At 40.0% G+C, this 27539-nt stretch overlaps 1 protein-coding gene across 1 annotated transcript in view; it reads left to right on the top strand.

The window, feature by feature from the left end:
* grxcr1a (glutaredoxin and cysteine rich domain containing 1 a) overlaps positions 1-27539 on the top strand; it is a 58847-nt gene that overhangs the window by 14193 nt on the left and 17115 nt on the right. Inside the window, exon 2 of the mRNA XM_063042136.1 lies at positions 13675-13914. Within this exon, the coding sequence (XP_062898206.1) occupies positions 13675-13914 (240 nt within the window). The remainder of the gene's footprint in view (positions 1-13674; positions 13915-27539) is intronic.

Below are 27539 nucleotides of genomic sequence, written 5' to 3'. Positions count from 1 at the left end.
TAAGAAAGATAAGTGAAGGAATGTTGTGGGATTGTCATTATCTCACCCCTCCCCATTACACATTCCTCTAACCACTAGAATCTTGTCACTAGTCAGAATCTTGGAAGTCCGTACCTCAGTTTTACTTGCTTATCTACCCAGATTACAACAATGGAAAGAGAAAACCTATTTTCACTTATTCACCACCAACCACAGACTGACAATATACCTGGTCTTATCATTGTTGCCTGCATCCCAAGAGTATATAAAATAATAACACTATTGGCGATCTCTGACACTCTAAAGCCTCATAGTCACGTTACAAGCCAATGAGAAACCTATGGCTTATCATCTTGGAGCTTGTACAATAATACCAAATTTTAACACCATATTCTGCATGCTGTTCCATCTTCAACCATTCCCAAATACTCACAGAATTTGACTGTGTTTCTAACATAACACAAATGTACTTTATTCTTCTTGAGCAATATGTTTGATTCATAAGTAATTGCGATGATATTCAAGGCATATGGTGCCTCAGAGGCAATTTGATATGGAAGTTTTTCTTCTATGTTTGGATTGCTTACTTATTACACACACAATATTTTTTCTTCTATTGAAATCTATAGGTCAATACAAACACAGAAACATTATGATCACAAAAATCAGACCTCTCTGCCAATATTTTCTCATTACCTCTCCTGGCCATTTTTTTTGTTTGGGGGACTGTTTTGGATGTGTGACATCAATAGCCTGATGAAAACAATTTAAACCGTTAACCAGTGCGGTACACAAGCTGTACTGGAAACTCACAATGACAAAACTTGCAAAAAATGATAATAAAATTCAATTTTAATTTTCTTGTTACTAAAAAAACAAGAAAATTAGAAGCTTGTTATTAAAAAAGCTTCATTGATTACTTTCTTTCCCATATCTTATTCACTGAGCTTGGAAGTACTTGGTGAATCCAACCGGTTACGTATGTATGAATTGATTTGAATGCATTAAGCATCCAATGTTGCGATGGGCACAGAAAATAGCAGATGAATCAAACTCATTCACCTTCTGCTTTCTTTTCTTCATATCATGGATGTTGCAAACATAAAATGTGTTTTTTTATGGTTGTTCTTTTTTTGCACACTTTCATTAGCTGATTATGAATATGATGAATTTCCTCATTCACTCAGTTCTCAAAATAGTTTTATGTCACCCTCTGAAAATAATACCTACTGTAATAATTTGTGCTGCACTGGCCTAAATTTCTCCCTTCATGACTCATTGGTTCTGTAAAATTAAAAAAGACTTTAAGAGTGGCAGGCAGGAAAGAACTGAAACTGGAGGACCAATTAATTGTAAGGCTCTGTGCCAGCTATATAATATTAATTTAAATTGTTATGTGCACTAAAACTAATAGAAATCGGGAAACTATAAATAACTATGAGCTCCATTTGGAGTTATTAAAATATCTCTTTCAGCAAAATTTTGGCCATTGAGATGTTTTTTCTCAGGTCGCTGATTTATGTCCTCAATGATTGCATTTTCAAAATGCTGGAACCACAAGCTCTAGTGAATTGAAAGTCACTTTGGAGAAAGACTCTGGAAACCCATTGGAGAAGGGGTGAAGAAACCTGGCACAAGAGCTAGAAATGTCCTGATCTATGATGTTCGTCTGATCAAACCAGCAGGAGAGTTCTTGTGTTCACATGGAATGAAGGCAGTGGGAACCCCAGCATGACATGGAATTTAGAACATCCGACTACAGAATGATGCCACTTTAGAGTTGGCTGACTATTGTGGAGATGACAGGTCAGGGAGATCTAATTTTCCTATTCAAAAACTGCCCTTAACATGTTTTTTGTCAGTATACATGTCCCCCTCTCTAATAGAACAAATACAAACTCTCCTATCAAAGCCCTGACAGAGGTTCCAGCTCTTCTAGTGTGCTCCTCCATGTTCTCCTCAGTAAGATTTAGAATCTTATGGCCAGCAAGAGTTCAAGTATTCCCTAACATCGAATTGGTCTTTCATAGTATAAATAATTTAGAAAAAGAAGTCGAATGCACAGGTATTAAACTGAAGATCAAGTGGAGACAGAGAACTCCTTTATTTCACCTTTCTAGATTTTAAACAGCTGTCAACCTATTAAAATATCTATTTATTTCTTAAATATATAAATTAACCTCTTTGCTGGCACTTGCATCAATTGCTGACCATTACCTGAGGAAAGAGGTTTCAGTGGTATCTCAAGGCTGATATTTGTGTCAGTCATAGTCACGAAGTTATAGAGTTGTACAGCACAGCGAATAGACCTTTGGTTCACTGCATCTATGCTGACCATCATGCCTACCTATACTGAGTCCACTCATCTCTATTTCCTTTCTTCACTGTCTTATATAATGTATGTCTACTATGTTTTGTGTGTTGTCTAAACCTGGATGCTTGTGATATTACTGCAAGTTTTTCATTGTACTTGTACCTTGCAGTACTTGTGTACGTTACAATGAACTCAACTTGACTTAATCTGACTCACTTACCTGCATTAATTCATATTCCCCTGTGCTCTGCTCATTCAGGTACATCTTAAATGTTTTTCCCATTCCTGCTTCTACCACTTCCTCTGGCAGCTTATTCCTGACACTGTCTACTCTTAGTGCAAAAATGTGTATCCCTCCAGTTCCCTTTAAATCAACTCCTTCTAATTTGTCTAAGCTTTAGACACCTCTTGTATGGGAATCAGACAATAGTTGTCTCTGCTTCTGATAATTTTATATAGCTCAGGTACTGTGCACTTGAAGAAGTATAATATCCTTTTAAGAACTGGCAACTCACCAGCGATGAAGATATAAAGAAATGAGATGCTGCGTGAGTCAAATATATTGCAGACTAACTCTTGGGTTCTGATCACTAATTATCCAAGTTTCTTTGGAGGAGACCGCAGTAGACAATATTTTATGAGTGTCACATAAAAAAGCCCAGAGTAAAAAGGGCATTAGAGTGCTGGGAACAGAAAGTACTGCTGTGCTTTAAGTGAGAGATAAAACTAGTTCAATGATTAATCACTATTTAGCTTATCATTAACTCTAGGAAAGTACATTGGAATTTTTGCTGAAAGCTCCGATAAGGAAACTTCCAGGGACAGAAGTATAATATAAGTAAAGTCAACATAGATTACTTAAGGGTTATTTTTTAGACCATAGCAAGTTCTTTAAAGAAATCAGAGGCAGTTAAACTTCTGAATTCTTTACCTGAAGTGTTGTGGAGTCCAGATCAATGGAGGTGTTAAAGAGGAGATAGCTATATTTTTGAAAAGTTGAAAAATTAATGTTTATCCAGAACTGGCACAGGCAAGGAATTAAGACCCAGATTAGATTATATTGAATGATGGGGAAGGCTTGTGGTGCCTGGTGGCCTACTAATGTTTCTGTGTTCTTGTATCGCATGAAGAAGACAATGACAGTTTTGCAGATCTGCTCTATGTGGACTTTGAAAAGATGCAGCACAAGAGGTTCTTGAGCAAGTTATCAGATGCAAGATGGCTGCAAGTAAGAGAACATGGGAATTTTCAGGAAAAGAATACAAGTGTTGAGTATGGCAAATTGTGTAGTGTTGGCGTCATGGATCTGTTGATCCACTGCTCCACTGTCTTCTGGAATTGGAGATGTGGTTTCAGATCTGCAGATAATCCTAAATCAACAATATCCTGACTGAGAAATATATCATCACTCCTTTTTTGTCTCTGGGTGAAAATCCTGGAAATCATGACAGAATTGCACTATGGGACTAGTTTCACCATAAGGACTGTAGAAGGTGATTCATGCTACCTTTTCTAAGGAGATTAGGATGAGAAGTATGTGCTAACCTTGACAACAAAGGCAATATCTCACAAGTGAATAAAAACAATAGGTATGGATAATAAAGTGAAATCTTTCACCAAAATAATGAGTAAGCATGTGGTGTGTTAATAAATGGCAAATTGGTTGAAAGTAGTCGTACAAATTGATCAAAATGGTAGCATAAAATGATCTACTGATAAAAGTGCAAAGGAAATATGGATTTCTAGAAATGTTCATCATCTCTGGGTGTATTATTTTAATCTCTAGATGGCCAATAGGCATTTGGTCCATGAGCCTGAATGGTAGATCCAGATAGCCCAACATGCTACCTTCAACTAACAGGATGGTGGGGTATTTACTAGTCAAGTAACTTAAAAATGTCACAGACAAGAGAATATCTGCAGATGCTGGAAATCCAAAGCAACACTCACAAAATGGTGGAGGAACTCACAGCAGTCAGGTAGCATCTATGGAAAAGAGTAAACAGTCGACGTTTTTGGGGCAAGATCTCTCATCAGAAGTGTCAGTTTAAATTTCACCAAGGAAGCTGTGAAATTTAAATCCAGTTAATAACTTGGATTTTTTTTAAGGCAATCAGTCTCGATGAATGATGACTATGAAACACTAGATGGTTTCTTCAAAGCTGATCCTGCTCACCAATATCCTTTGTATGTAGAAAACTGATACTCTGACCTGGGTTGGATTACATTGTGAACCCAGGCATGCAACAATGTGGTTGGTTATCTTAACTGCTTGAAGCAATAACAAGTATAAAACTGATGGACCACACGGACTTGACTGGACACTGAATTGAGACATGTCAAATTGAATCCAACCCAGTTGATCTTGTAAAGACCTTCTCACAAACAATTGAGGGTTCCTGTCTGATGTAAGTCATCCTAACAGACTGCTTTAGGGCAGTGCTGGAGTATATCCTGTCTCTTACCATCAGAACAAAGCTAACAAAAGTAGTGGTGGTACAGTGTTTTACAGGTGGGAGTGAACTGCTCCGCGAGTCCTCAGTGTTGACTCTGGACTCCATGAAATATGCATGCACCGGGGACGATATCATTCTGCTTCATGACCTATCATTCTGCTTCATCTGATGAGTCATTACAGTTCTATGTTGAAGAAAACGTGGAAGAAGCAGTGGGAACTAAATCACTTTTGGTGGAGGAGTTCATTGTCCACCATTAGAAGTGAGACGATCGCACCACTGCAGGCTGAGCATTGAACTATTGTACCAGCTCATGAATGAACAATGCACTTGAATCCTTGGATGAGAGGTTTGTTGGATGAAGAAAGATTAATATCTCTGGATTTTATATATAAAAAGGAGGTGAAATCTTATCAAACCATAAAATTGTGTGAGATTTTGACAGTGGAGATTCTGTGATCATGTTTTTCCTGTGGTGAGTCCAGAACTGTAGGGAAAAGTTTCAGGATAAGTAGGGCAGCCACATACACAAGAGATGAGGTAAAGATCTTCTCTCAAATGGTTGTGATCTTTGGAAATTCTCTCCCCTAGAGGAGTCATCCAGACTAAAAGTTTTGAACTACTGAGAATCAAGGATAATAGGATTTGGACAACTGACTCTAATCAATCGTCATCATATTAAGCAACAGGAGAGAGTTGCTACTTCTTCCAATATACCTGCCCTTCGGGTCACCACCAATTAGACACGAATGGCTGTTAACTCCCAAAAGCATATTACTCATGCGTTATTACATTTGAATGCAGGGGATGAAGGTCATCTGTCTGATTTCTGGCTTTATGAATAGAACGTAGAATGAAAGGATGTGTTAATGTGCGCACAGAAACATAGACAATAGATGCACAAGTTGATCATTCAGCTGTTCGAGCTTGCTTTGCTATTCAATGGGCACCAGGCTGTTGCTCTGTCTCAATGCCATACTCCCATACCATATATGGGGATCGATCTACTTCCTACTTAAATGCATTCAATGACAGAGGCTCCAGCGTCATCTGTGGCAGAGACTTCCACAAATTCATTATCTTTCAAGTGAACGCATTTCTCCTCACCTCAGTCTTTCATGTTTTACCCCATACCGTAAAAATGTAACTCCTCATTCTGGACCCCTCATCCAGAGAAAGCATCTAGCTGGCACCCACCTATGATCATAGGCAGAATTTTGAACATTGCCATATGTTCTTTGTTTCCTATATTTTAGTAAATGCAGGCCTCGTTGCGCTGACAAATAATCTGCTGGAGGAGTTTAGTGGGTCATGCTAGAGGAACTCAGCAGGCAAGGATGCTGCTTGACCCACTGAATTCTTCCAAAGTCCATCATCTGTTGTCTCTTGTGTCTTCTAGTTGAACTAATCTCTGCTCAAACAACAGTTCTGCCATTCCAGGGATCTTAGGGACCTTTGCTGCACTTTTTCTTCGGCAAGTATATTCTTTCTTTGACAAGGGGACCAAAACTTCATAGGTGTGGTCCTGTACAAATCTACGAGATGTCCTTCTGTACTCAAAACCTCCTGCTGTGAAGGCCAACATAACTGATAGAAGTACTTATTTATTTATTGAGATACAGTGCAGTATAGGCCAGCTGTGCTGCCCAGCCTAGGGTTTAACCCTTCGCCCAGCCTAGGGTTTAATCCTAGCCTAATCACAGGACAGTTTGCAATGACCAATTAACCTACCAACCAGTAAATCTTTGGACTGTGGGAGGAAACCAGAACACCCGGAGGAAACCCGAGTGGTTACAGGGAGAAACTCCGTACAGGCTATGGTGAAAATTGAATCTGAGTCACTGGTACTATAGAGCATTGTGCTAACCATTATGCTACCGTGCCACGCATATGTAATTTCTTTCCCATGTTATGGGTATCAAATACAAAAGGGCTTAACTTTATGGTAAGAAGATGGAGTTTTGAAGAGAACCTGGGGAGTAGGTTTTATATAGAAAATGATTGATATTTGGAATGTACTGCCAGAGAAGGTGGTGGAATAAGATAGATTTAGAAAGAAGCTTAAAAAGGCAAGGCATAAAAGGGTTCAGTCCTAATGCAGGCATATGCGATTAATTTAGATGGGCAAAAGGATGGCATAGAAATGGCATAGGCCGTCTTTGGTAGTATGACTGCATGACTATGATTCATGACCATTTGCTTTCTTAATTAATTGTAGCACTTGTATGTTTTCGATGTATAAGCAAGCGTAAATCCCATTGTGCATAAACATTTCTCCATGTAAATGGTACTTCATTTAGTTGCATTTGCAATGATCAGGAATTTGCAATTTGCTTAAAACAGAATGAAGCCTCTTTGCATCCTCCTCACAACATGCGATCCCATCCAGTTTTGTATTGCCTGCAACTTTAGAAAAAAATAACATTCCATTCCATAATCCAAATCATTGGTGTAAATTGTAATTAGCTGGCGCCTAGGCATTGATCCCGCTAGTCAATACCTGCAAGATTGAGAAAGTCTCATGTATTCTTTCTCTCTAATTCCTGTCTGTCAGCCAATTTTCAATGCATGCCAATATATTCTATATATGCCAACCTCTTATGAGGGACTTTATTAAAGACTTTTAAAGTTCCAAATACACATCAAAGACGGGTTCTGCCTTATCTATCCTAGCAGTCACATTCTCAAAAAAAAACTCCAGTAACTTTGTCAAACATGATTTCCTTTTCATATATCCATGTTGACTTTGTCTAATTCAGTACATTTCCTATTATAATAATGACTCCAACATTTTCTATAATACTTATGTTAGTCTAACAGAAAAAATTACTGCTTTCTCTCACCTTCTTTTCTTGAGTAGTGAACTTTCATTTGCCACTTTATGATCTGCAGGTGACTCTGTGATCTATAGACATTTGGAAAATGCCAATCAAGGCAACTATTGTTTCCATGGTTATGTCTGTTAGTACTCAAAAGATTCAAAGTACATTTATTATCAAATTAAGCATGCAGTATACAATTATGAGATATGTCTTCCCGCATATTTAGTTCAGCTCAGATCAGTTCCATCTAGTGCTGTGTTGTTCGTTATCTGCAGGCAACCCCGATCAAACGTGCCCAAAGTAGAAACAAAAGAAGCAACAACTAACAATCAGAAAAACATCATGAAATACAGAGTTCAATCCATAAACTGTGTGGATGAAACCTTGCCCAAGACCCAGGACTCCAGCGCAATCCTCCAACAGCATCGAGCAAGAGGGAGAGAGAGAGACCATTCAAATGCAGGGACCTTCTTCTGGGACCAACGAGCCATATGGAGACAGAGAGACCATCACTCTCCTCCAGCAGCTGCGAGCCAGAGGCTGGTGGATGGTGCTGAACACAGGCTCACGATCTGCTTTTGTCTCGATGATTTCAATCTTCTTTGATGCTTCAGTCAGCGAGATCAGTGAGAAGTGGAATTGATCCTGGGGTCGCGCCCTGTCTCCCGGCTTCTTGGTCTTGAAGCCACACGCTTCGCTCGAAATCTCACTGAACACCCTCGGAGATAGCAAAGTGCCAGTTCATTCAACGGGCTAGAAAACACACAACCAAAATGTAGATCAGAGGCTCCAACAGTAGCAGAACTACATTTGAATGAGAAAGAAGGTGTAAAGGAAATGAAAGGATTCATTTTGTGAACAGTCTGGAGGATGTCGCTCTTGGCTATGTTGTTCATTGACACTAACTTCTCCCAGAATCTAGATCCATGGATTTATTGGCTTATAGTGCCTTTAATTTCCTCATCATTTTGTCTTACTATCACTGATTTCCTTTAATCCCTTCTTTTCAGTAGGCTCTTGGTTTCCTAGTATTTCTAGAAAGTTATTTGAATCTTCATCTATAAAGTATGAGGAGGGGAGGAGAAGATGGCAGCTTGACGCAGTGCATGCGGCTGCTCCAAAATGGTATCGTATTTGTTAAGTAGGTACCGTGCACAATCCTGATTTGATGGAGACAGACATGAGAAGCACGGAGGAACATCTGGAGAAACTTCTGAAATGCCTGCTTCACTGCCACTGCTACTGTGCGATCGAGAATCTGCGAAGGGGAAGGCCCCAAATTCTCGGCTTTGCCTGTTGCCTGTTGCCGGGGCAGGGGTCGAAGCGCTCTGCAGAGATGGTGCTCGGTGCTCGGTATCGGAGGGCTGGTCGAAGACTCGAAGTTTTTGGATGGACTCAAGAGTCGGCTGTGGTCGGGTGCTTCCAGGGTGCTGCATTGGCAAGTTTGCGGCGCTGGAGGTTCATGGCAGGAAGAGAGTTTCTCTTCCTTCTACCATCTGCGTGAGATGATGGGACTTTCGAGAGACTTTGAGACTGTTTTTTACCGTGCCCATGGTCTGTTCTTTATCAAATTACGGTATTGCTTTGCACTATTGTAACTATATGTTATAATTATGTTGTTTTTGTCATTTTTTTTAGTCTTGGTTTGTCTTGTGTTTCTGAGATATCATACCGGAGGAACATTGTATCATTTCTTAATGCATGTATTACTAAATGACAATAAAAGAGGACTGTGTGTCCTCATAATCTAAATTTGTATAATTGCTTTGCCATTTCATAGTTTCTCATTATAAGGAGCCTACATTTGTTTCACTAATCTTTTTACATTCTTACAGAAACTTTTATGTGTCTTGCAAGTTTACTCTCATGCTTTATGTTTCTTCTTGTAATCAGTTATATATTTTTAATGATTTTAATCTTCTCTCAAACTTCCTACAGTATCTGTTGTTTTTACTGGTAACTTACATGCCTCCTCTTTGAATCTAATTCTATCTTTAATGTTGTTCTTAAATCTTTGTGTCACTTTCCTTTTTTTGGCTCCAGAAATGAATATATAGATGTTAGTTTACTTGCTTCTTAATGTTGACATCGTGTGGAGGCTTGTCAGCTTCAAGGACTCCATCAGGCGATGCCAACTCAAGGCCACTCATGTTGGAATGCCTGTGGACAAGACGCCAGATGAAAATTGATCCAACCCTGGCACCTGAACAGACAGACTCATGTCTGCCCCTCCTGGGCCATGACATGCAAACCAATAACAACTTGTTTCTTAAACTTAGCCATTGCTTAACCATTATTGTGCTTTCCAATGAAGCTCCCAATCTGTGATAGCCAATTCACTCCTCTTACTTTTAGTTTCTTCTGTTTAAATTTAAGACCCTAGTTTCAGATGAAACTACCTCATGTTCTACTTCATTTAATGAAGAACCCCGTCATGTTGTAGTTACTCTCCTCTAAAGCACGAACACAAAATGGTTAATTAATCATAAATCCTTATTGAATGGTGCACCATTCAATTAGGGAACAAACTCAATATTTGGTCTAAAAATAGCTATCTGGAACTCACTCAGAAGTTCACTCTCATATTCCTAACTAATGCATGAGATTTAGCCAGTGCCAAGACTGACCAGGGTTGCAATTAGCGTTAAATTGCTGTCTCATGATAGATAATACAAAAGATCAAGAAATTATAGCAAGATAATGGTATGCTTCTGAGTCTGAAATGAAATCACACAGGTAGAAACTAGTGGAGTTGCAAGCCCAAACATCAACTCTTAAGTGTTTTAATGCTACAGTTTCTCTTGATCCACCAGAGATAGCTTGCCTATGTATGGGCCTTCCGTAAATCCTGAAAAGTGGGGGGAGGACTGTATGGAGGGGGAATGGAAGAACTAGTTCCTCTTGTTGGGAATAAAGAAAGGCAGATATTAAGATTCTTAGTCAAATGCAAGAAAAGAGAGAAATACAGAAATTGTAAAAACTCAGAAAACAATTTGAATATAATAAAAACCAATTAGTGTCTGAATGTCTGGATTTCACACAAAAGCAATGCTATATCTTTGATTCAACTATGGAGTTGTCATAAGGTGGTGACATGCTTGGTCAGTGAGACCTCTCTGAGCCAGCCAATGGTGTAACAGTTCATCTTTTACGTCTTTTTTACGATTGTGAGACACTGCCGGATAGTAAGAACAGCAAGTACTGCAGGCCTTCATCGTTAGTGAGTTGCTGGATAGTGGTGAAACTGTGGAATGGGCTTGTGTACTGTATTGTTGCCTGCTGTGGCCACCTAGGGAAGAAGGTGTTGGAGGTGATGCGTGGTGCAAATGATTGTCTGGGACATTTTTCTTGGGATTGCAAGACCCTTTGGACATTGACAATGTAGAATACTGCAAGTTTGGTTCACTGGTTCATCAGTGAGAACAGTAGCAGGAGAGCTGCGTGCCCTGGAGTGCTGCATGGACCAGGCCCCCAAGCCCCAGCGTTGCCTGTTGCAGCACGCTGGGGAGGAGGTGTGGGAGAGAGCAGAGGTGCAGCAGGCACACTGGAGTCTGTGCTGGGCTGGGCTGGGCTGACCCCCCGCTGTCAGAGCTGCCTTCCACTGTTCACTCACATGAAGACAAGCTGGACTGTGTTCATCTGCGCATAATGAGGAACTGCTGTGTGCTTGCTCTTGCAGAATCATGGCTCCAGGACCAGCATCCCATGCAACATCAATCTTCAGGCCATGCCACTCAGGGACTTGGGTTAATATATTTTTTTGTGTGACTGTATATGCTATCTTAGCTATACGTGCTAGGTGCCGGTTACTGTGTATGACTGTATGTACTGTGATTTGCACCTTGGCCCCAGAGGAATACTGTTTCCTTTCGCTGTGTACATGTCAATGGTTGAGTGGCAGTTGAACTTGACCTTGAACTTGTACAGACCCTGCTATGCAAAGGATGTTAGAGATATACAATGGGCCCAATGATGATTCACTGAAATTATATCAAAAAGAGAAACAACAAAAAGGCTTTAAAACTAAAACAATTTTATAGCAACAGAGAACGTGAAGGGGATTTTAGGACCTTGAAATGAATTGAAGAAGTGAACAGCAATAAATTGTTTCCAGTTGTCAGTAACAAATACATAAGAAATTTGGAATAATCACCCACTAAATAAATGTGTTTGTGGGGATGATAATGAGAACATTGTGTGCTTTACAATTATGACATAATTTGAAACAGAAACAATAACATCATTTAAAAATGTAATGGTTTAGAACTTAAAATGGAAGTATTAACCAATAGTACTGGGGAAAGACAGCACAATGGGAATACAGTGAACAGTATTGGATAATGGATGAAGCAGATTTGCAACCAATTCAAAGACCTAAGTATGTTTCTGAACTCGTTCACTACATGCACAATGTCCTGAGGATAGGTAAATTATCCTTCTAACTCCTGTTGTGACTTCACCGATATTAGAAAATCTATTCCCTGGCAGTAAAGTAGCATTCTAAAGTTAATCATTATATATTACTTTTAGTATAAAGATAAAATGCCTGCGGCATACCAGCCTAGAATGTTCATTGTTGCATTCCAAGAGAAAAGGTGACTATCTGGAATGAATATTTACAGATGTAAACTAACTATCTATATTGTTTATTTATCTCTTTCACTTAAATTTCAACACAATTAAAAGCATTTTACCATCAACAAGCGGTAACAAAAACACTCCTATTCTGACAGACTGATCCATACACTTACAAATATTGAGCAAAAAGTAATTTGATTCAAAATCAGGCTGAGATATCCCTAGGTAATCATACTTCGGCGCAGATGACTCACCATTTACTCAAACAGAGATGCCACGTGGGAGGGGTGTTGAGGTGTTGCATTGGGTTGCAGTGCGGATTCTGGATGGGGAGCCTTAACATCAGGTGTGAAACTAGCCACAGGTCACATTTAAAATATTCTTGTGCATGTTGGCTACTTGAAAACCAAGTATGTAGGGCATAGTGGGAGTGTGTGAGGAACTTTCAGAGTATCAGGCATGAGTGTGGGGAGGATGTTGCAAATGCCAAATGTTCAGAGATTGTTGAATGGGCTGGGGACAGTCAAAGAGTTGGATATATGCGTATGGAGATGTGAAGAATGAGGGAGACGGGAAATTGTGCTTTGAGTGGAGGAATCAGAATTTCCGGACTTGAGGATCAATGTGAGTGAATGGAAAATGACTGGAGGCATTTGGGAGTACGGGAGACTCTACTTGAGATCTGAGATCATTGTAAGGAAGACTGACTAGCTTCTTGGGCCCAGAGGAAACATCTTTTCTCCTACTGACCCTCGAGTAAGCTTGTAAATGCACAATGAATTAAAGAAACTGGGATTAAAGACTGGACTTTTCAGCGCAGTTTGAAATTTACTAAAAGAATTAGAAAGAACTTCAAAAGTCTGGCATTTCTCATTACTACTTACCTGCAGAGATTCCTTATCTGCAGACAATTCAGCTGTCGTGCTTTAAAAATAACAATTCTATTAAAATGCATTTATGCAGCTTCCCTGAAGTTTTCAGCTGACTGAAAACAAAGATAGGTGGACTGGAATTTGGCCTGATATTCAAAAGTCTTTCATTCCCACCTTTGTTCAACTCTTTCTCTTTAGTGGCTTGAAAGAAATCCCTAATGTGAATTAAAAAATCATATTATTTGGAGAAGCGTGAGCTCATTTGTGTAAAATATTCATTTATGAAGGGCAGTTATAAATTTTACTGTAATATTAACTCAGGTGAAAAAGCTCACTAGTTATGGTTAGCACAAAATCTCACTGAATATCAACATATTATGAATTCAGCGTTGCCTTTCATGATTTATCATACGTATATGATACTTGACTAAGTCTGTTTAGAGATAATTCTCTCCTGTTTTCCTTGGATTTCATTGTTCTTTTAATCATCCAGAGATCAAGTTGGTTTGGATGATGGAGAGAAAGGTTCATAAGGCGTCACAATTGTGTGGAAATCGAGCATGCATGCTTGTGTCCAACTTAAAAACATAAGTTAGTTAACACAGAGAGCTACAGGCGAGGCTATCATTAAAACTTGTCTTCATTTGTTGCAGCCGCCACTGGCTCTCGAGTTTGGAAGAATAGTAATCTACACTACTAGCCTTCGTGTTGTGAGGGCAACGTTTGATCGATGCGAGCTAGTAAGGAAAATTTTCCAAAATCACAGAATAAAGTTGGAAGAAAAAAACATTGCTTTGAACAGTGACTATGGAAAGGAGCTAGAAGAGCGTTGCAAGAGAGCAAATGAATCTCCTTCCTTACCTGTAGTGTTCATCGATGGCTGTTACCTAGGGGTAAGTTCAGATGTTCTGACCAAATACCAAACTCTGTATATGCTCTTATAATTATGCTGACATATGGGCCAAACTGCAAATGAAATAACATGCTTCATCATTTCAATGGCAAACCATTCTGGTTTTTGCATTGTTCCTATCGTCTACCTGCTTGAGCTACCAATTATATTGGTGAGCTGATAGAACAATTCAGGTTAATTGTCCCAAAGGGGATGGATTTTAACTTCACTGCTTTTCGAAAGAAAGCACTAGTTATTTTCATTGCGCTCGTTCTAATTGAGGCCAGTGAACTGAAAAAGATATAAAATTTACAGGTGGACCAGTGAACTCTGAGGAAGAATCATGACTTTGCAGAATTGCTAATGTTATGCTGTTTTGAAGAAGCTGCTAACTGTGCAGCTACAGCAAATGCCACAGACAGGATATGGACTTCTGTATAAGAGCAGTTACTTCAGATGAAGCCTTCTATATGCTGCTGTCGATTTTGACCTGATCTCTTTTACAGAATTGCACAAAGAACAATAATTGTCTTGAACCCACAGTGGTTCCATTGGTTTCAGGATATCTATTGTCCTTTACACAATTCTGTTAAGAATATAGTAGAGTCATAAAACATAGAGTCATAGAGCACTATGGCATGGGAACAGGCTCTTCAGCCCATCAAATCCATGCTGAACAATTATTCTATTAGTCCCAAGGACCATTGCCCTTATACCCTTCCCATCCATGTACTTATCCAAAGTTCTCTTAAAAGTTGAAATTACACCGGCATCTCATTCCTCATTCTCATCAACCTCTAAGTGATGAAGTTACCCCTCATATTCCCCTTAAACATTTCACTTTCATCCTCATCCCATGATCTCCAGTTCTAGTCTCATCCAACCTCAATGGAAAAAGCCTGCTTGCATTTACGTTGTCCTTACCACTCATCATTTTATATGCTTCTATCAAATCTCCCCTTGTTCTTGTATGCTCCAGGGAATAAAGACCTAAACTTTCTATCCTTTCCCTAATATTCAAGTCCTCAAGTCCCAGAAAATCCTTGTAAAGGTTCTCTGTATGTGTTCAATCTTATTAATATCTTTCCTACAGGTAAGTGAACACAACTGCACATAATACTCCAAATTAGGCCTTACCAACACCTTACACAACTTCAACATAATATCCTAACTCCTGTACTCAATACTTTGAATTACAAAGGCCAATGTATTAAAGACTCTCTTTATGTCCCTATCTATTTATGACACCACTTAAAAGGAATTATGAATCTGTATTACCAGGTCCTTCTGTTCTGTTGGTGCGTGGCCAAATAGTTAAGGCATTGGTCTAGTGATCTGAAGGTTGCTAGTTTGAGCCTCAGCTAAGGCAGCGTGTTGTGTCCTTGAGCAAGGCACTTAACCACACATTGCTCTGTGATGACACTGGTGCTAAGCTGTATCGGTCCTAGTGCCCTTCCCTTGGACAACATCGGTGGCATGGAGAGGGGAGACCTGCAGCATGGGCAACTGCTGGTCTTCTATACAACCTTGCCCAGTCCTGCGCCCTGGAAACCTTCCAATGCACAAATCCATGGTCTCACGAGACTAACAGATGCCTATATATGTTCCACCATACTCCCCAGTGCTCTACCGTTCACTGTGTAAGTCCTACCCTGGTTTGTCCTTCCAAACACGTAATACCTCATACTTGTCTGCATTAAATTTCGTCTGTCATTTTTCAGCCCATTTTTCCAGCTGCTCGGATCCCACTGCAAGCTTTGATAGCCTTCTTAAATCAAAGTATTGAATATAGGAGTTGGGATGTTATGGGGAGGTTATATAAGACATAGTGAGGTGAAATATGGAGTATTGTGTACAGTTCTGGTCACCGAACTATAGTAAAGATATCAGTAAGATTGAAAGAGTGCTGAGAAGATTTACTAGGATGTTGCCGGGTCTTCAAGAGTTGAGTTACAGGGAAAGATGTAACAGGTTAGGACTTTATTCCTTGGAGCATAGAAGAATGAGGGGAGATTTGATAGAGGTTTACAAAATTATGAGGGGTGTAGACAGAGTAAATGTGAATAGGCTCTTTCCACTTAGATTAGGAGAGATAAATACGAGAGGACATGGCTTTAGGGTGAAAGGGGAAAGGTTTAGGGGGAACATTAGGGGGAACTTCTTCCCTCAGAGAGTGGTGGGAGTGTGGAACGAGCTGCCATCTGACGTGGTAACTGTGGGCTCACTCTTAAGTTTTAAGAATAAATTGGATAGGTACATGGATGGGAGAGGTCTGGAGGGTTATGGACAGGATGCAGGTCAATGGGACTAGTGGAATAATGTTTTGGCACAGACTAGAAGGGCCGAACGGCCTGTTTTCTGTCCTGTAATGTTCTATGGTTCTTGGCTGTCCACTATGCCCCAGTTCTAAGCTCTTTACAAAATATTCTGGAATGGAGAATGTGAAAAGTACTTGATAAATTCAGGATACCAGTGTCCCATGTCTAGTGAAATGAAAGCAGAGAATTCTGAAAGTACCATCCACTTCAGACACCATTTGTGAGAGAGAAACTTGTGTAATTGCACTGATCTTTCAATGAACTTGAAACTTTAATGCCTTTTCTCTCTTCACAGATTCTGCCTGAGTACTTCCAGCCCTTTCTGCTTTTATTTCAGACTTTTTCTGGAACACTTCATCAGAGCCAAACTATCCTAGTTCTGATGGAGCAGCAGATTTAAGCATTATTTGTAGCAGATCTCACTAACTCTATCAGAGACAGCTTATTCACTGATGTCCATGGACTCTCGCAGCTACCTCTTCCCACCCTGTTACTTGTAAAATCGCCATCCCCTTCTTTCAATTCCTCTGTCTCTGCCGCATCTGCTCTCAGGATGAGGCTTTTCATTCTAGAGCGAAGGAGATGTCTGCCTTTTTCTAAGAAAGGGGTTTCCTTTCCTCAAGTCTCAACACTGCCCACAACCACATCGCTTCCATTTAATGCACATCTACTCTTACTCCATCCTCTTGCCACTCTACCAGGGATAGGCTTCCTCTTGTCCTCGCCTACCACCCCACTAGTCTTCATGTCCAGCACATAATTCTCCAAAACTCCAACGGGATCCCACCTCCAAGCACATTTTTTCCTCCCCCGCACTTTCTGCTTTCCACAGGCATCTCTCCCTACACAACTCATGTCCATTTGTCCCTCCCCACTGATCTCCCTCTTGGCACTTAACCTTGCAAGTGGAACAAGTGCTACACCTGCCCCTACACCTCCTCCCTCACTACCATACAGGGGCCTAAACAGTCCTTTCAGGTGAAGCGACACTTCACCTGTGAGTCTGTTGGGGTCATATACTCTGCCTGGTGCTCCCTCTTGTATATCGGTGAGACCCGACGCAGATTGGGAGACTGCTATGCTGAGCACCTACGCTCTGTCTGCCAGAATAAGCAGTGTCTCCCAGTGGCCACCTATTTTAATTCCACTTCCCTTTCCCATTCCGATATGTCTATCCATGGCCTCCGCCACTGTCGTGATGAGGCCACACTTAAGTTGGAGGAACAACACCTTATATTCCGTTTGAATAGCCTCCAACCTGATGGCATGAACATTGATTTCTCGAACTTTCAGTAATGCCTCCCACCCCACCTCTCTCCTTCACCATTTCCCATCCCCTATTTCCTCTCTCACCTTATCTCCTTCCCCGCCTATTGCCTCCATCTGGTGCTCCTCCCCCCTTTATTTTTTTCCATTCCCTTCTATCTCTTTCACCAATTTACTTTATCCCTTCCGCCTTCACCTATCACGTTGTGTTCCTCTCTCCCCACCCCTCACATTTTAAATCTACTGCAACACACATCAAAGTTGCTGGTGAATGCAGCAGGCCGGGCAGCATCTCTAGGAATAGGTACAGTCGATGTTTCAGGTCGAGACCCTTTGTCAGGACTAACTGAAGGAAGAGTGAGTAAGAGATTTGAAAGTGGGAGGGGAGGGGGAGATCCGAAATGATAGGAGAAGACAGGAGGGGGAGGGATGGAGCCAAGAGCTGGACAGGTGATAGGCAAAAGGGATACGAGAGGATCATGGGACAGGAGGCCTAGGGAGAAAGAAAAGGGGGAGGGGGGTAAGCCCAGCGTATGGGCAAGGGCTATAGTGAGAGTGACAGAGGGAGAAAAAGGAGAGAGAGAGAAAAAGAATGTGTGTATATAAATAAATAAATAACGGATGGGGTACGAGGGGAAGGTGGGGCGTTAGTGGAAGTTTGGGAAATCTACCTCTCAGAAGGGTTTCAGCCCGAGACATCGACTGTACTCTTTTCCATAGATGTTGCCTGGCCCGTTGAGTTCCTTCAGCATTTTGTGTGTGCTGTTCGGATTTCCAGCATCTGCAGATTTTCTCTTGTTTGAGATTTAAACATTAACTGCTTCTCCTTCCAGAGATACTGGCTGACCTGTTGAGTGTTCTCAGAATCTTCTGTTCTTACTCTGTTTGCGGTCTTGTATACTGTTTACACTGATGCAGGATGTGCTTTCATAGTTTGAATAGCAGCATCTGATGTGCAGCGAACTGCACATTAATAAAACTAATGGCCACTCACAGGGCTTGCACAAGCTGATCAACCTTACAATGAATTCAGACTTAGCGTAAACTCATATACACTCTTGATTGAATTATAGTTGAAATAGCATAAAATTAAATTTAGTTGTGTATATTTCTTGGCATTATCAACTTCAATAAACATCTGCTGCAAATTTATATATTTGTAATACAAACCATGTGCAGTGAACCCACTTTAGTACACAGAGTAGACCATATATGATGTTACGCTGTGCATAATGCTAATTAATGCAGGGGGTTAATGCTTCAGTTTACACCTTGTGTTATAGTTACCTGTGCTTTCCAGTTCTTGTACTTAGCTACAGAAAGGACCCCACATGTACCACATGAAAGTACTTTTAAGATGGTGGCAAACTTCTGTGCCTCAATACATCTTGCAGTTCTTTAAACTTGCTCAAGTCCATGTAACTTCAGTTTAGTATTGCACTATCTTGGATGCTGCTCTCGGAATGAGCTCCAAAGGCCTGCTAGCTCCTATGCACCTTCTTTTGAAAGGTGTAGGCTGGCTTTAATTCAGGCAGAATATCATTAACGTCACAGAGGGTTCCCTGTTGAGTCATGCAGTCACTCAGCAACACAATGAGAACTGGAAGCATACAGAAATCATGTAAATGTGCAGCTGGGATGACACTGGTGAGCCACCTACGACAGAAACTAAGAAAAGACTTAATTGTACATTGCAATCCCCACCTCCATTCTGAGATTCATCTAACTCAACCTCCTTTAGTTCTCATTGCCAATCACGGAATCCTTGTTTTTGAAGTAAATAATTTCATCCTCTCTTGGGAAGCCCACTGGTTTGTTCTAATCACTTTGAGTTACAGAAAATTAACGTTTATCAAGGAACTGTCAGGAATACTGCTGGGTAGAATACTGCTAAAGCCTACACTGACATTCATCAACACATTTAAATATGCTTTAGTGAACAGCAATATCTGACAGGCAAATATTAATTCCCATTATGCGGGCCCTTCCTTATCAGGTAAACACGTACACTTTTCAGTGAACTAAAACATCCTGTCACGTTTTATTTGAACTCTGTATGAGGCAGTTTGTTAAACGTAAAAGAGGGCCAAGCTCATTATTTTGATTGTTTGAAAATTCTGTTAGAACTCAATCTAGTGTTGAAATAAAGAAGTGAAGATTCAGGTCAGGCATTCTGACACCAATCACTGAATTCACAATATGATTCCTTACTGTCTGAGACTTGGAGCGGAGGCACCGATTATATAATATCCATTTTTGGGGAGGACTTAGTGTGCAGAGGCCATGACAGGTTTAGTAATTAGGTCTAATATTTAGAAAGTTCAGTATCGCAAGAGCCATTCTATATAAGATATTAGTGTTGGTGGAAGCTCATCAACTGGGGGACTTCCCATCATTTAAAAATGAATTAATAGTTAGGCTAGGCTTCTAAAGTTCAATATTAAAAGTGTTTACATGCGCATTATTTAAGCGATTGATCAATGTTATGAACTGGTGAAGCTGTAGCGCAAATTTGCACGTAGAGTCATCATAGATCCTTCCATGGAAGCTCCCATTTTTGTGTTGTCTATCCTCTGGTCAATTTGCTACACTAGTCAATGATTGGCCTCCATTTCCTGACCTCTAATTTTCAGTGACAATCCCTTGTCTATCTAAATGAACTTCAGTTTCTTCATCAAAATTTCAGATTTCTGATCAGATATCAGATCAAAAAGTACAACAGATTCATTACAATCTATATTGGCTTTCGCTAAGATTTCTCTAAGTGTGCAGTTATTTAGTCTTTATTTATACCTGACATTTGTCTAACAAATCTATAATATTGAGAATATTCTCTTCATAAAATGTCTATTAATTAGGTTTAGCATTTTATAATCAAAAAGCACTGTAAGATTATTGTTAAAACATCAGTAATTTCATCCCATTTCCTTTAAGACACGGTGGTGGGGGGGGGGGTGGATTTATCTGGTCCTGGAGATTTGCCATTCTTTAATGCAATTAATGTTTATGATACTGTATTCTTATTAACTGTGTTATCTTTAGCGAAGTTCAGGCCTTTTGTTGCCCATGGTTTTATTTGCTGCACATAGTTCTTTCCCCATCAGCAGTATGCATTAGTCGTATAATAAGCAAATTTTCTTTTTGAACACCTGCTCTACTCAAATGCACTTCCAAATTTGACATGTTTGCTTTAATCAGATTCTGTCTTATCCTACTAAAATTAGCCCTTCTAGCATATAAAATCCAATTAATTGTCCCGAGTTTCAAATCTAACATTGAATTTGGACATGTATTTGTCATTGCTATGGTAAGCCCTGGTGCTGATGAATTAGTAACTGAAACTGATTCCAAACTAATGCTGCAAAATTACAATCTTTTGGGTAGGAAAGGTTGTTCAAGAAAACTATTGTGAATGTTCTTGGGAAATTCACAACACTCCAGATCTGAGCTCTGGGCTTTTCTGCATCTGTAAGTTAATAGTCTTCTTTGGAAGCAATTTTGCTTTTGCTTCTTCAGTCTCTGGATCAGTTCCTTGTATCATTGATGTTATAAGGAATCTTGTAGGCATCACATGCAATAGTTTTGTCCTCTCTTACTCCTCAGTTCCCTGATGATATACAGTATTTACATTACTAATTCCCTTTTGTATTAATCATGTTATTGTGTCGATCATCCTCCTCATATTGATTAACATCTTTTATAAAGAATCTTATTGTCTAGAAAACTTGATTCAACATCGTGACCAAATTGCAGCACTAGCTCCACAGTGACTAACATGTTATGTAACCTCAAAGCTGCATTTAAGCTTCTCATGTCCTTATTTTCCTTTTTAGCATCTGTGTGCTAGAATTTAATATTCTCTTCCTGGGAATGAGAAATCCTAAGTAGGTCTACTGTCCTGATGCCAATCTTTTAATTTCACCAGACATATGGTTAAAGCTGATTTTGTCACTTATGCGGCCTTACTTCATAACTTAACTCTGCTAACTCCTGATATTCCTTTCGCAGAACTCCTCCTTTAAATTTCACATATCTTTAAGCCTGACATGGACCACAATCTCGGGTACATCTCTCTACCCTTTCCAGCCACTCTGATCCTGATATCAGTTAGCAATACACCTTTGGAAACTCTTAATTGTAGCTGTTATAGCTACTATTGATCCCTTCTTTCATTGTACTGACTACAACTACTTCATTTCTTTTTACTCTTCCATCTTTGGACAACCTCTTGCTCCACTGTCTAAGTCAACTTTCTGAATGACTCCTGACCCTACATCTTACCGAAGACTTTCTCTTTATCCTCACACATAATAGACAGGTCTATTGTCTTTAATGTATGTTCTTCTGTCTCCCCTGATTCTCCAATCTTGCTATGTGACAATCACAGCCTAACCTTCATATATCTTTCTCCTGAGATGTACATCTAACTGGTGAAAACTCTCCAGATCTCCCCCTCTCTTGCTCTTACATGTCAGAGTGTCTCTAACCTGCACACAAGTTCTGAACCAGAATGCCTTAGGACGGGCAGTTTCTGCATATACGAGAAGCTGAAAGCACGTCACTGATCTGAAATTCCCACAAATCACAGTCCCAACGCAGAACATGCACCATCATCTAAATTCATATTTATTTAGCTATTTGCTTGATACCATTAATTTCATCTAATGATTTTGAGACCTGCATTATATTTAATAGGTGAAGACACAAGAATAGATGTTTTGATTCAGGTCTACTTGTAAGTCCTTAGCTTCAATTTATTAAATTCTTTACTTTAGTATTATTTCCTCACTTAGTATTCATTATTTATGTAATTATGTCTTTTATCAAATTTTAATTTTATCTCTTGAGATGTGATTCATGCTAATGGTGATTTATTTATTTATATACTGCATATTGCCATAGATTTTGTCACTTGATTTAAGTTACCCAGCACCTCCTGCCTCTTTGTGACAAACTGCCAGTCTCATCGAATTTTCACAGACTCTCTGCTTAGGTAATTCTTCTAATTCTGTGTTGACAGTTCTTGTATGGAATTGATATCTTCCAGCATTCGAAGTTTCATTGAGAAAATAGCAAGCAAACTGAAGGACTCACAATTAAACTAGTGCGTAGAGTATGTAAGTGAAGTAAATATGTGTTGTAGGGTGGGTTAAATTATGGTGATGTTAGAAGATGGAGAATATTCAATTATCCTAAATGCCCTCATGTATGTGGTGGTGAGCTGCCTTCTTGAACTGTTGTCATCCTGAGGTGAAGGAATACCCACAATGCTATTGTCCAGGATTTCACTAGGCTATGGTGAAGGAATAATTATTTATTTCCAAGTCAAGATGATGTGTGACTTGGAGGGCAACTTTCAAGTGGCAACTTTTGCTTGTGCCACAGACTTTAGGATTGGCTTTTTAAAGTGTAAATGCTAATATTTTAATTATGAAGTTATTGTATTTAAATTGGACAAAGTGAAGATTTTGGGTGATCCTTTATGTAGTTCTCCTCATTGGAGAACAGCATGCTTAATCATTTGTGTTCTCAGAATCAGCATTCTTTTTCTTCAGTGTGGACTGTACTGAACAATGCACATTCATGCTTCTGCTGCATTTCCATAATGGTGTACCGTATACAAATTAGTAAATTATCATATGCCCTGAGATATTTTGTTTTGAATGACATCCATACAGAACTATTCACTACGATAGTGCTATAAAGTAATACAAGATAACATAACAACAGTGTGCAGAATAAAGAGTTACCATTACAGTGCAGGCAGACAATAAGGTGCAAACCATAAAGAGGTAGATTTTGAAATCAAGAGTCCATTTTATCATGCTAGGGGACAATTCTTATAAAAGCAGGATAGAAACTGTTCTTGTGCCCGATGGCGTTGGTGGGGGGAGAATGGAGAATATCCAGGTTGGCTGAGGTCTTTGATTATGTTGGCTGCTTTATCTAGGTAGCAAGAAGTGCAGAATAATCCATGAAGGTGAATCTTTTTCCAGAAATGATTTTACCTCATTCTTCTGAAGAACAACAGAGTTATTGCCCGCATTTGATAATTTCCATCTTTTTCCTATTTTATCACTGCTTCTATAATTGACTTAATATTCACAGGAGGTACCTAATAATGTGGTCACTGAGTGTATGCTCATGTTCTTCAGCTGCTGTAGCTCATCCACTTCAAGGTTCAATGTGCTGTGTATTCAGAGATACTCTTCTGCACTCCACTATTGTAACATGTGACTATTTGAGTTCCTGTTACCATCCTGTCAGCTTGAACCAGTCTGGCCATTCTCCTCTGACCTCTCTCATTAACAAGGTATTTTCACCCACAGAACTGCTGCTCACTAGCTGTTTTTGCTTTTGCACCATTCTCTGTAAACTTTGGAGACTGTTGTATGTGAAGATCACAGGAGATCAGCAGTTTCTGAGATACTCAAACTACCTATTTGGCACCAGTAATCATTCCACGGTCAAAGTCACTTGGACCACATTTTTTCCCCATTCTGATGTTTGGTCTGAACAACAACTGAACCTCTTGACCATGTATACATGAGTTGGTGCCATACGATTGGCTTATTAGATATACAGTATACATTAATGAGCAAGTGTATAAATATACTTCATAAAGTGGCCTCTGAGTGTATATTTAATGAACGATTTTAACTATTGATACCACAATGTAAATAGATATTTCTGAAGATTTTTTGTATGACTATCTCAGGTGACCAATAGTATATTTTTTCCAAGTAGAACTGATCGTCCTGTTTGAAATTGTAGATTTATTAAAGCTATTTTAGTTAGATGCTGTTTCTCATCTCACTTCATCTATCATACCCAGCATACAGTGGACTGGAAATTCTATTTCCACCTGATTCCACCTGGAAATCCTGTTTCAATCCAATGCATCCCACTCCCTCTATCTCAATCATTCCTCACTAATAACAGGAACATGAGTCATCTAATGATATAGTAGCCAAGACAGAGGCTTGGTTAGAGAATGATGAGTTTGGTTGGGAGAGTTGGGAGAGAGATCTGATGGCTGGTGGAAAGACAATCTGGGTCTGGTTTGGATTGGTGGGGAAGGTAGGAATAGTATTCAAAGAGGTTTGTGCCTGGGAAACTTGAATTCGAGGGGCACCCAAAGGGGAATCAGGGTTTTGTGGGAGGGTCCTTTGTAAAAATTAGGGAATGGGAACAAGTGCGGTGGAAAGGAAATTGAGGTTTGGGGTTTCAGTGGCTTGCGCAGCAATGGGTGCTAGGTGGTTTTGGAGATCATGAATTCCATATTGAGCTTCAAGGAATTAGAAGGTTGGTCTTAGGCTTCAGAATCATCAGAGAGAGTCAATCTATCAGAAGATCTTGAACATTTGAGTATTGGCTCCTCAGGAGAACAATCTGTGGTGGATCAGAGGTTCAAAGGATTGAGAGGTCAGGATCTGGGCCTTGTGGATGTTAGTGAGACCAGGCGGAAATAGTATCTTTTCAAAGGTTGTGGAGAATAGAACACGAGGGGTGATTGATAAGTTTATGGTCTAAGGTAGAAGGAGTCAATTTTGAAAAACCTAGCACATTTATTTTTCAGCAGAGTCCCCTCCTACATTTACACATTTAGTCCGGCGGTCGTGGAGCATACGGATCCCTTCTTTGTAGAAATCAGCGTCTTGGACCTCCAGAAAATGGTCCACAGCAAGGTCATTGATAAGTTCGTGGCCTAAGGTAGAAGGAAATGTGTTATTAACTTCAAACTTTCTGAATAATCACTCAAGGAGTTGAACTGTACGTGCATGTAAAGAGTGCTGTATAACTTATCTCCTTCTACCTTAGGCCATGAACTTATCAATCACCCCTCGTATACTGGTTTCTATGAGGTCTCAGATTCTTGCTCCCTGTGTGGATGAGAGTGGGGGCTGTAGGAAGGATGAGCAACCTAGCTGTGGCATCGTAGTTCAGGGAGTCATTCAAGAGCAGGGAGAGAAGAGAAATGTAGTGGTAATTGGGGATAGTACAGTCAGGGGAATAGACTGAGTTCTCTGTTGCAAGGATACAGAGTCCCAAAGGCTGCGTTGCCTGCCTGGCATCTTATCTGACCAGCAGAGGAATTTGCAGTGGGAGGGGAAAGATCCAGTTGTCGTGGTTCATGTGGGTACCAATGAACATTGAAAGAGGTTCTGCTAAGGGAATTTGAGCAGCTAAGGACTAAATTAAGAAGCAGAACCAAAAAAGTGGTAATCTCTGAGCTACTTGAGCCACATGCAAATTGACAAAGGGTCAAGAAAATTGGAGAGCTAAATGCGTGGCTCAAGGATTAGTGTAGGAGAAGTGGGTTTGAATTCATGGGAAATTGGCACCAGTATTGGGGAGGGAGGGAGCTGTACCAATGGGACGGGCTCCATCTGAACTGTGATAGAAACATAGAAACATAGAAAACCTACAGTACAATACAAGCCCTTTGGCCCACAAAGCTGTGCTGAACATGTCCTTCCCTTAGAAATTACCTAGGGTTACCCATAGTCCCCTGCCTGCTGGTGGCTTAGTGGCATCAGTGCCGGACTTCAGAGCAAAGACTCCAGAGTTCAAATCCAGCCGGCTCCCTTGCACGCTTTCCATCTGTGCTGAGTTGAGCGTTGAGCTAGCAACTCGGCCTTGTAAAAATAAGAAAGCCTGCTAAAAAACGCCGTCATGATGGCGTCCCGATGACTCCACTCGGAGTTAAGGGCTTTCTTCTTCTTTTTCACCTATAGCCCTCTATTTTTCTAAGCTCCATGTACCTATCCAGAAGTCTCTTAAAAGACCCTATCATGATGGGGCCTGGATCCTAGTGAGTCGCATAACTAGGGCTGTGGATAGGGCTTTAACCTAAATAGTAAGGAGGTGGGTTCAACAGAAAAGTAAGAGTGGAGTGCAGAAAAGTCAAATGCAAAAGAGTAAAATATTACAAGATTTTAAAATGAGTGTAGGACCACTTTATTTGAATGTCTGTAGTATTTGAAACAAAGGTCAGTGAACTTGTAGCACAAATCAGTACAAAGGGTTATGATTTAGTGGCCCTAACAGAGACGTGGTTGCAGGATGGAGAGGATTAGGAATTAAATGTCCAAGGATATCAGGTAATACGGAAGGATAGGCAGGATGGTAAGGGAGGTGGGTGAGATCAGGGTGATAGTGAGAGACACTATAAGGCCTCAGGAGCAGAAGGTTGAATCCACCTGGGTTGAGATTAGGAACAGTAAAGGGAAAAAAATCACTGATGCGAGTTGTCTATTGGCCACCGAATCATAACATTACGGTGGAACAGGGAATAAACAGAGAAATATCTGAGGCATGAAAGAATGGAACAACAGTTATCATAGTGGACTTTAACTTGCACATAGATTGGGTGAATCAAGTTGGTTGAGGCAGTTTTGAGGCAGTCTTCATAGAATGCATCCGTGGTGACTTTCTTGAACAACATGTCACTGAACCTACAAGGGAATCTGCTATCTTAGATCTCGTCCTGTGCAATGAGACAAGTAACATTTGTGATCTTGTAGTTAGGATCCTCTTGGAAAGAGTGATGACTGAGTTTCTCATACAAATGGAGGGTGCAATAGTTTGATCTAAAACCAGTGTATTATGCCTAATCAATGGAGACTACAATGGGACGAGGGAGCATTTGGCTAGTGTAGACTGGGAACACAGGCTATATGGTGGGATGGTTGAGGAACAGTGGAAGACTTTCAAAGAGATTTTTCAAGGTGCTCAAACGTATGTTCCAGTTAAAAGCAAGAACAGTAAGGGCAGAGAGAGCTAGCCTTGGATAATAAAGGAAATAAAGGAAGGCATCAAACTAAAAGCATGTGCATACAAAGTCGCCAAGAGTAGTGGGAAACTGGAAGACTGGGAAAACTTTAAAAAGCAACAAAGGACCACTAAGTGAGCAATAAAGAAAGGGAAGCTAGATTTTGAAAATAAACTAGCACAAAATATAAAAACAGATAGTAGAAGTTTTTATAATTATATAAAGCAGAAAAGGGTGGCTAAAGTGAACGTAGGTCTCTTGGAGGAC

Source organism: Mobula hypostoma, chromosome 3, assembly GCF_963921235.1.
Source record: "Mobula hypostoma chromosome 3, sMobHyp1.1, whole genome shotgun sequence".
NCBI classification, from domain to species: domain Eukaryota; kingdom Metazoa; phylum Chordata; class Chondrichthyes; order Myliobatiformes; family Myliobatidae; genus Mobula; species Mobula hypostoma.
The sequence above is the reverse complement of the archived record's forward strand: the minus strand, read 5'-3'. Positions and strand labels throughout refer to the sequence as shown.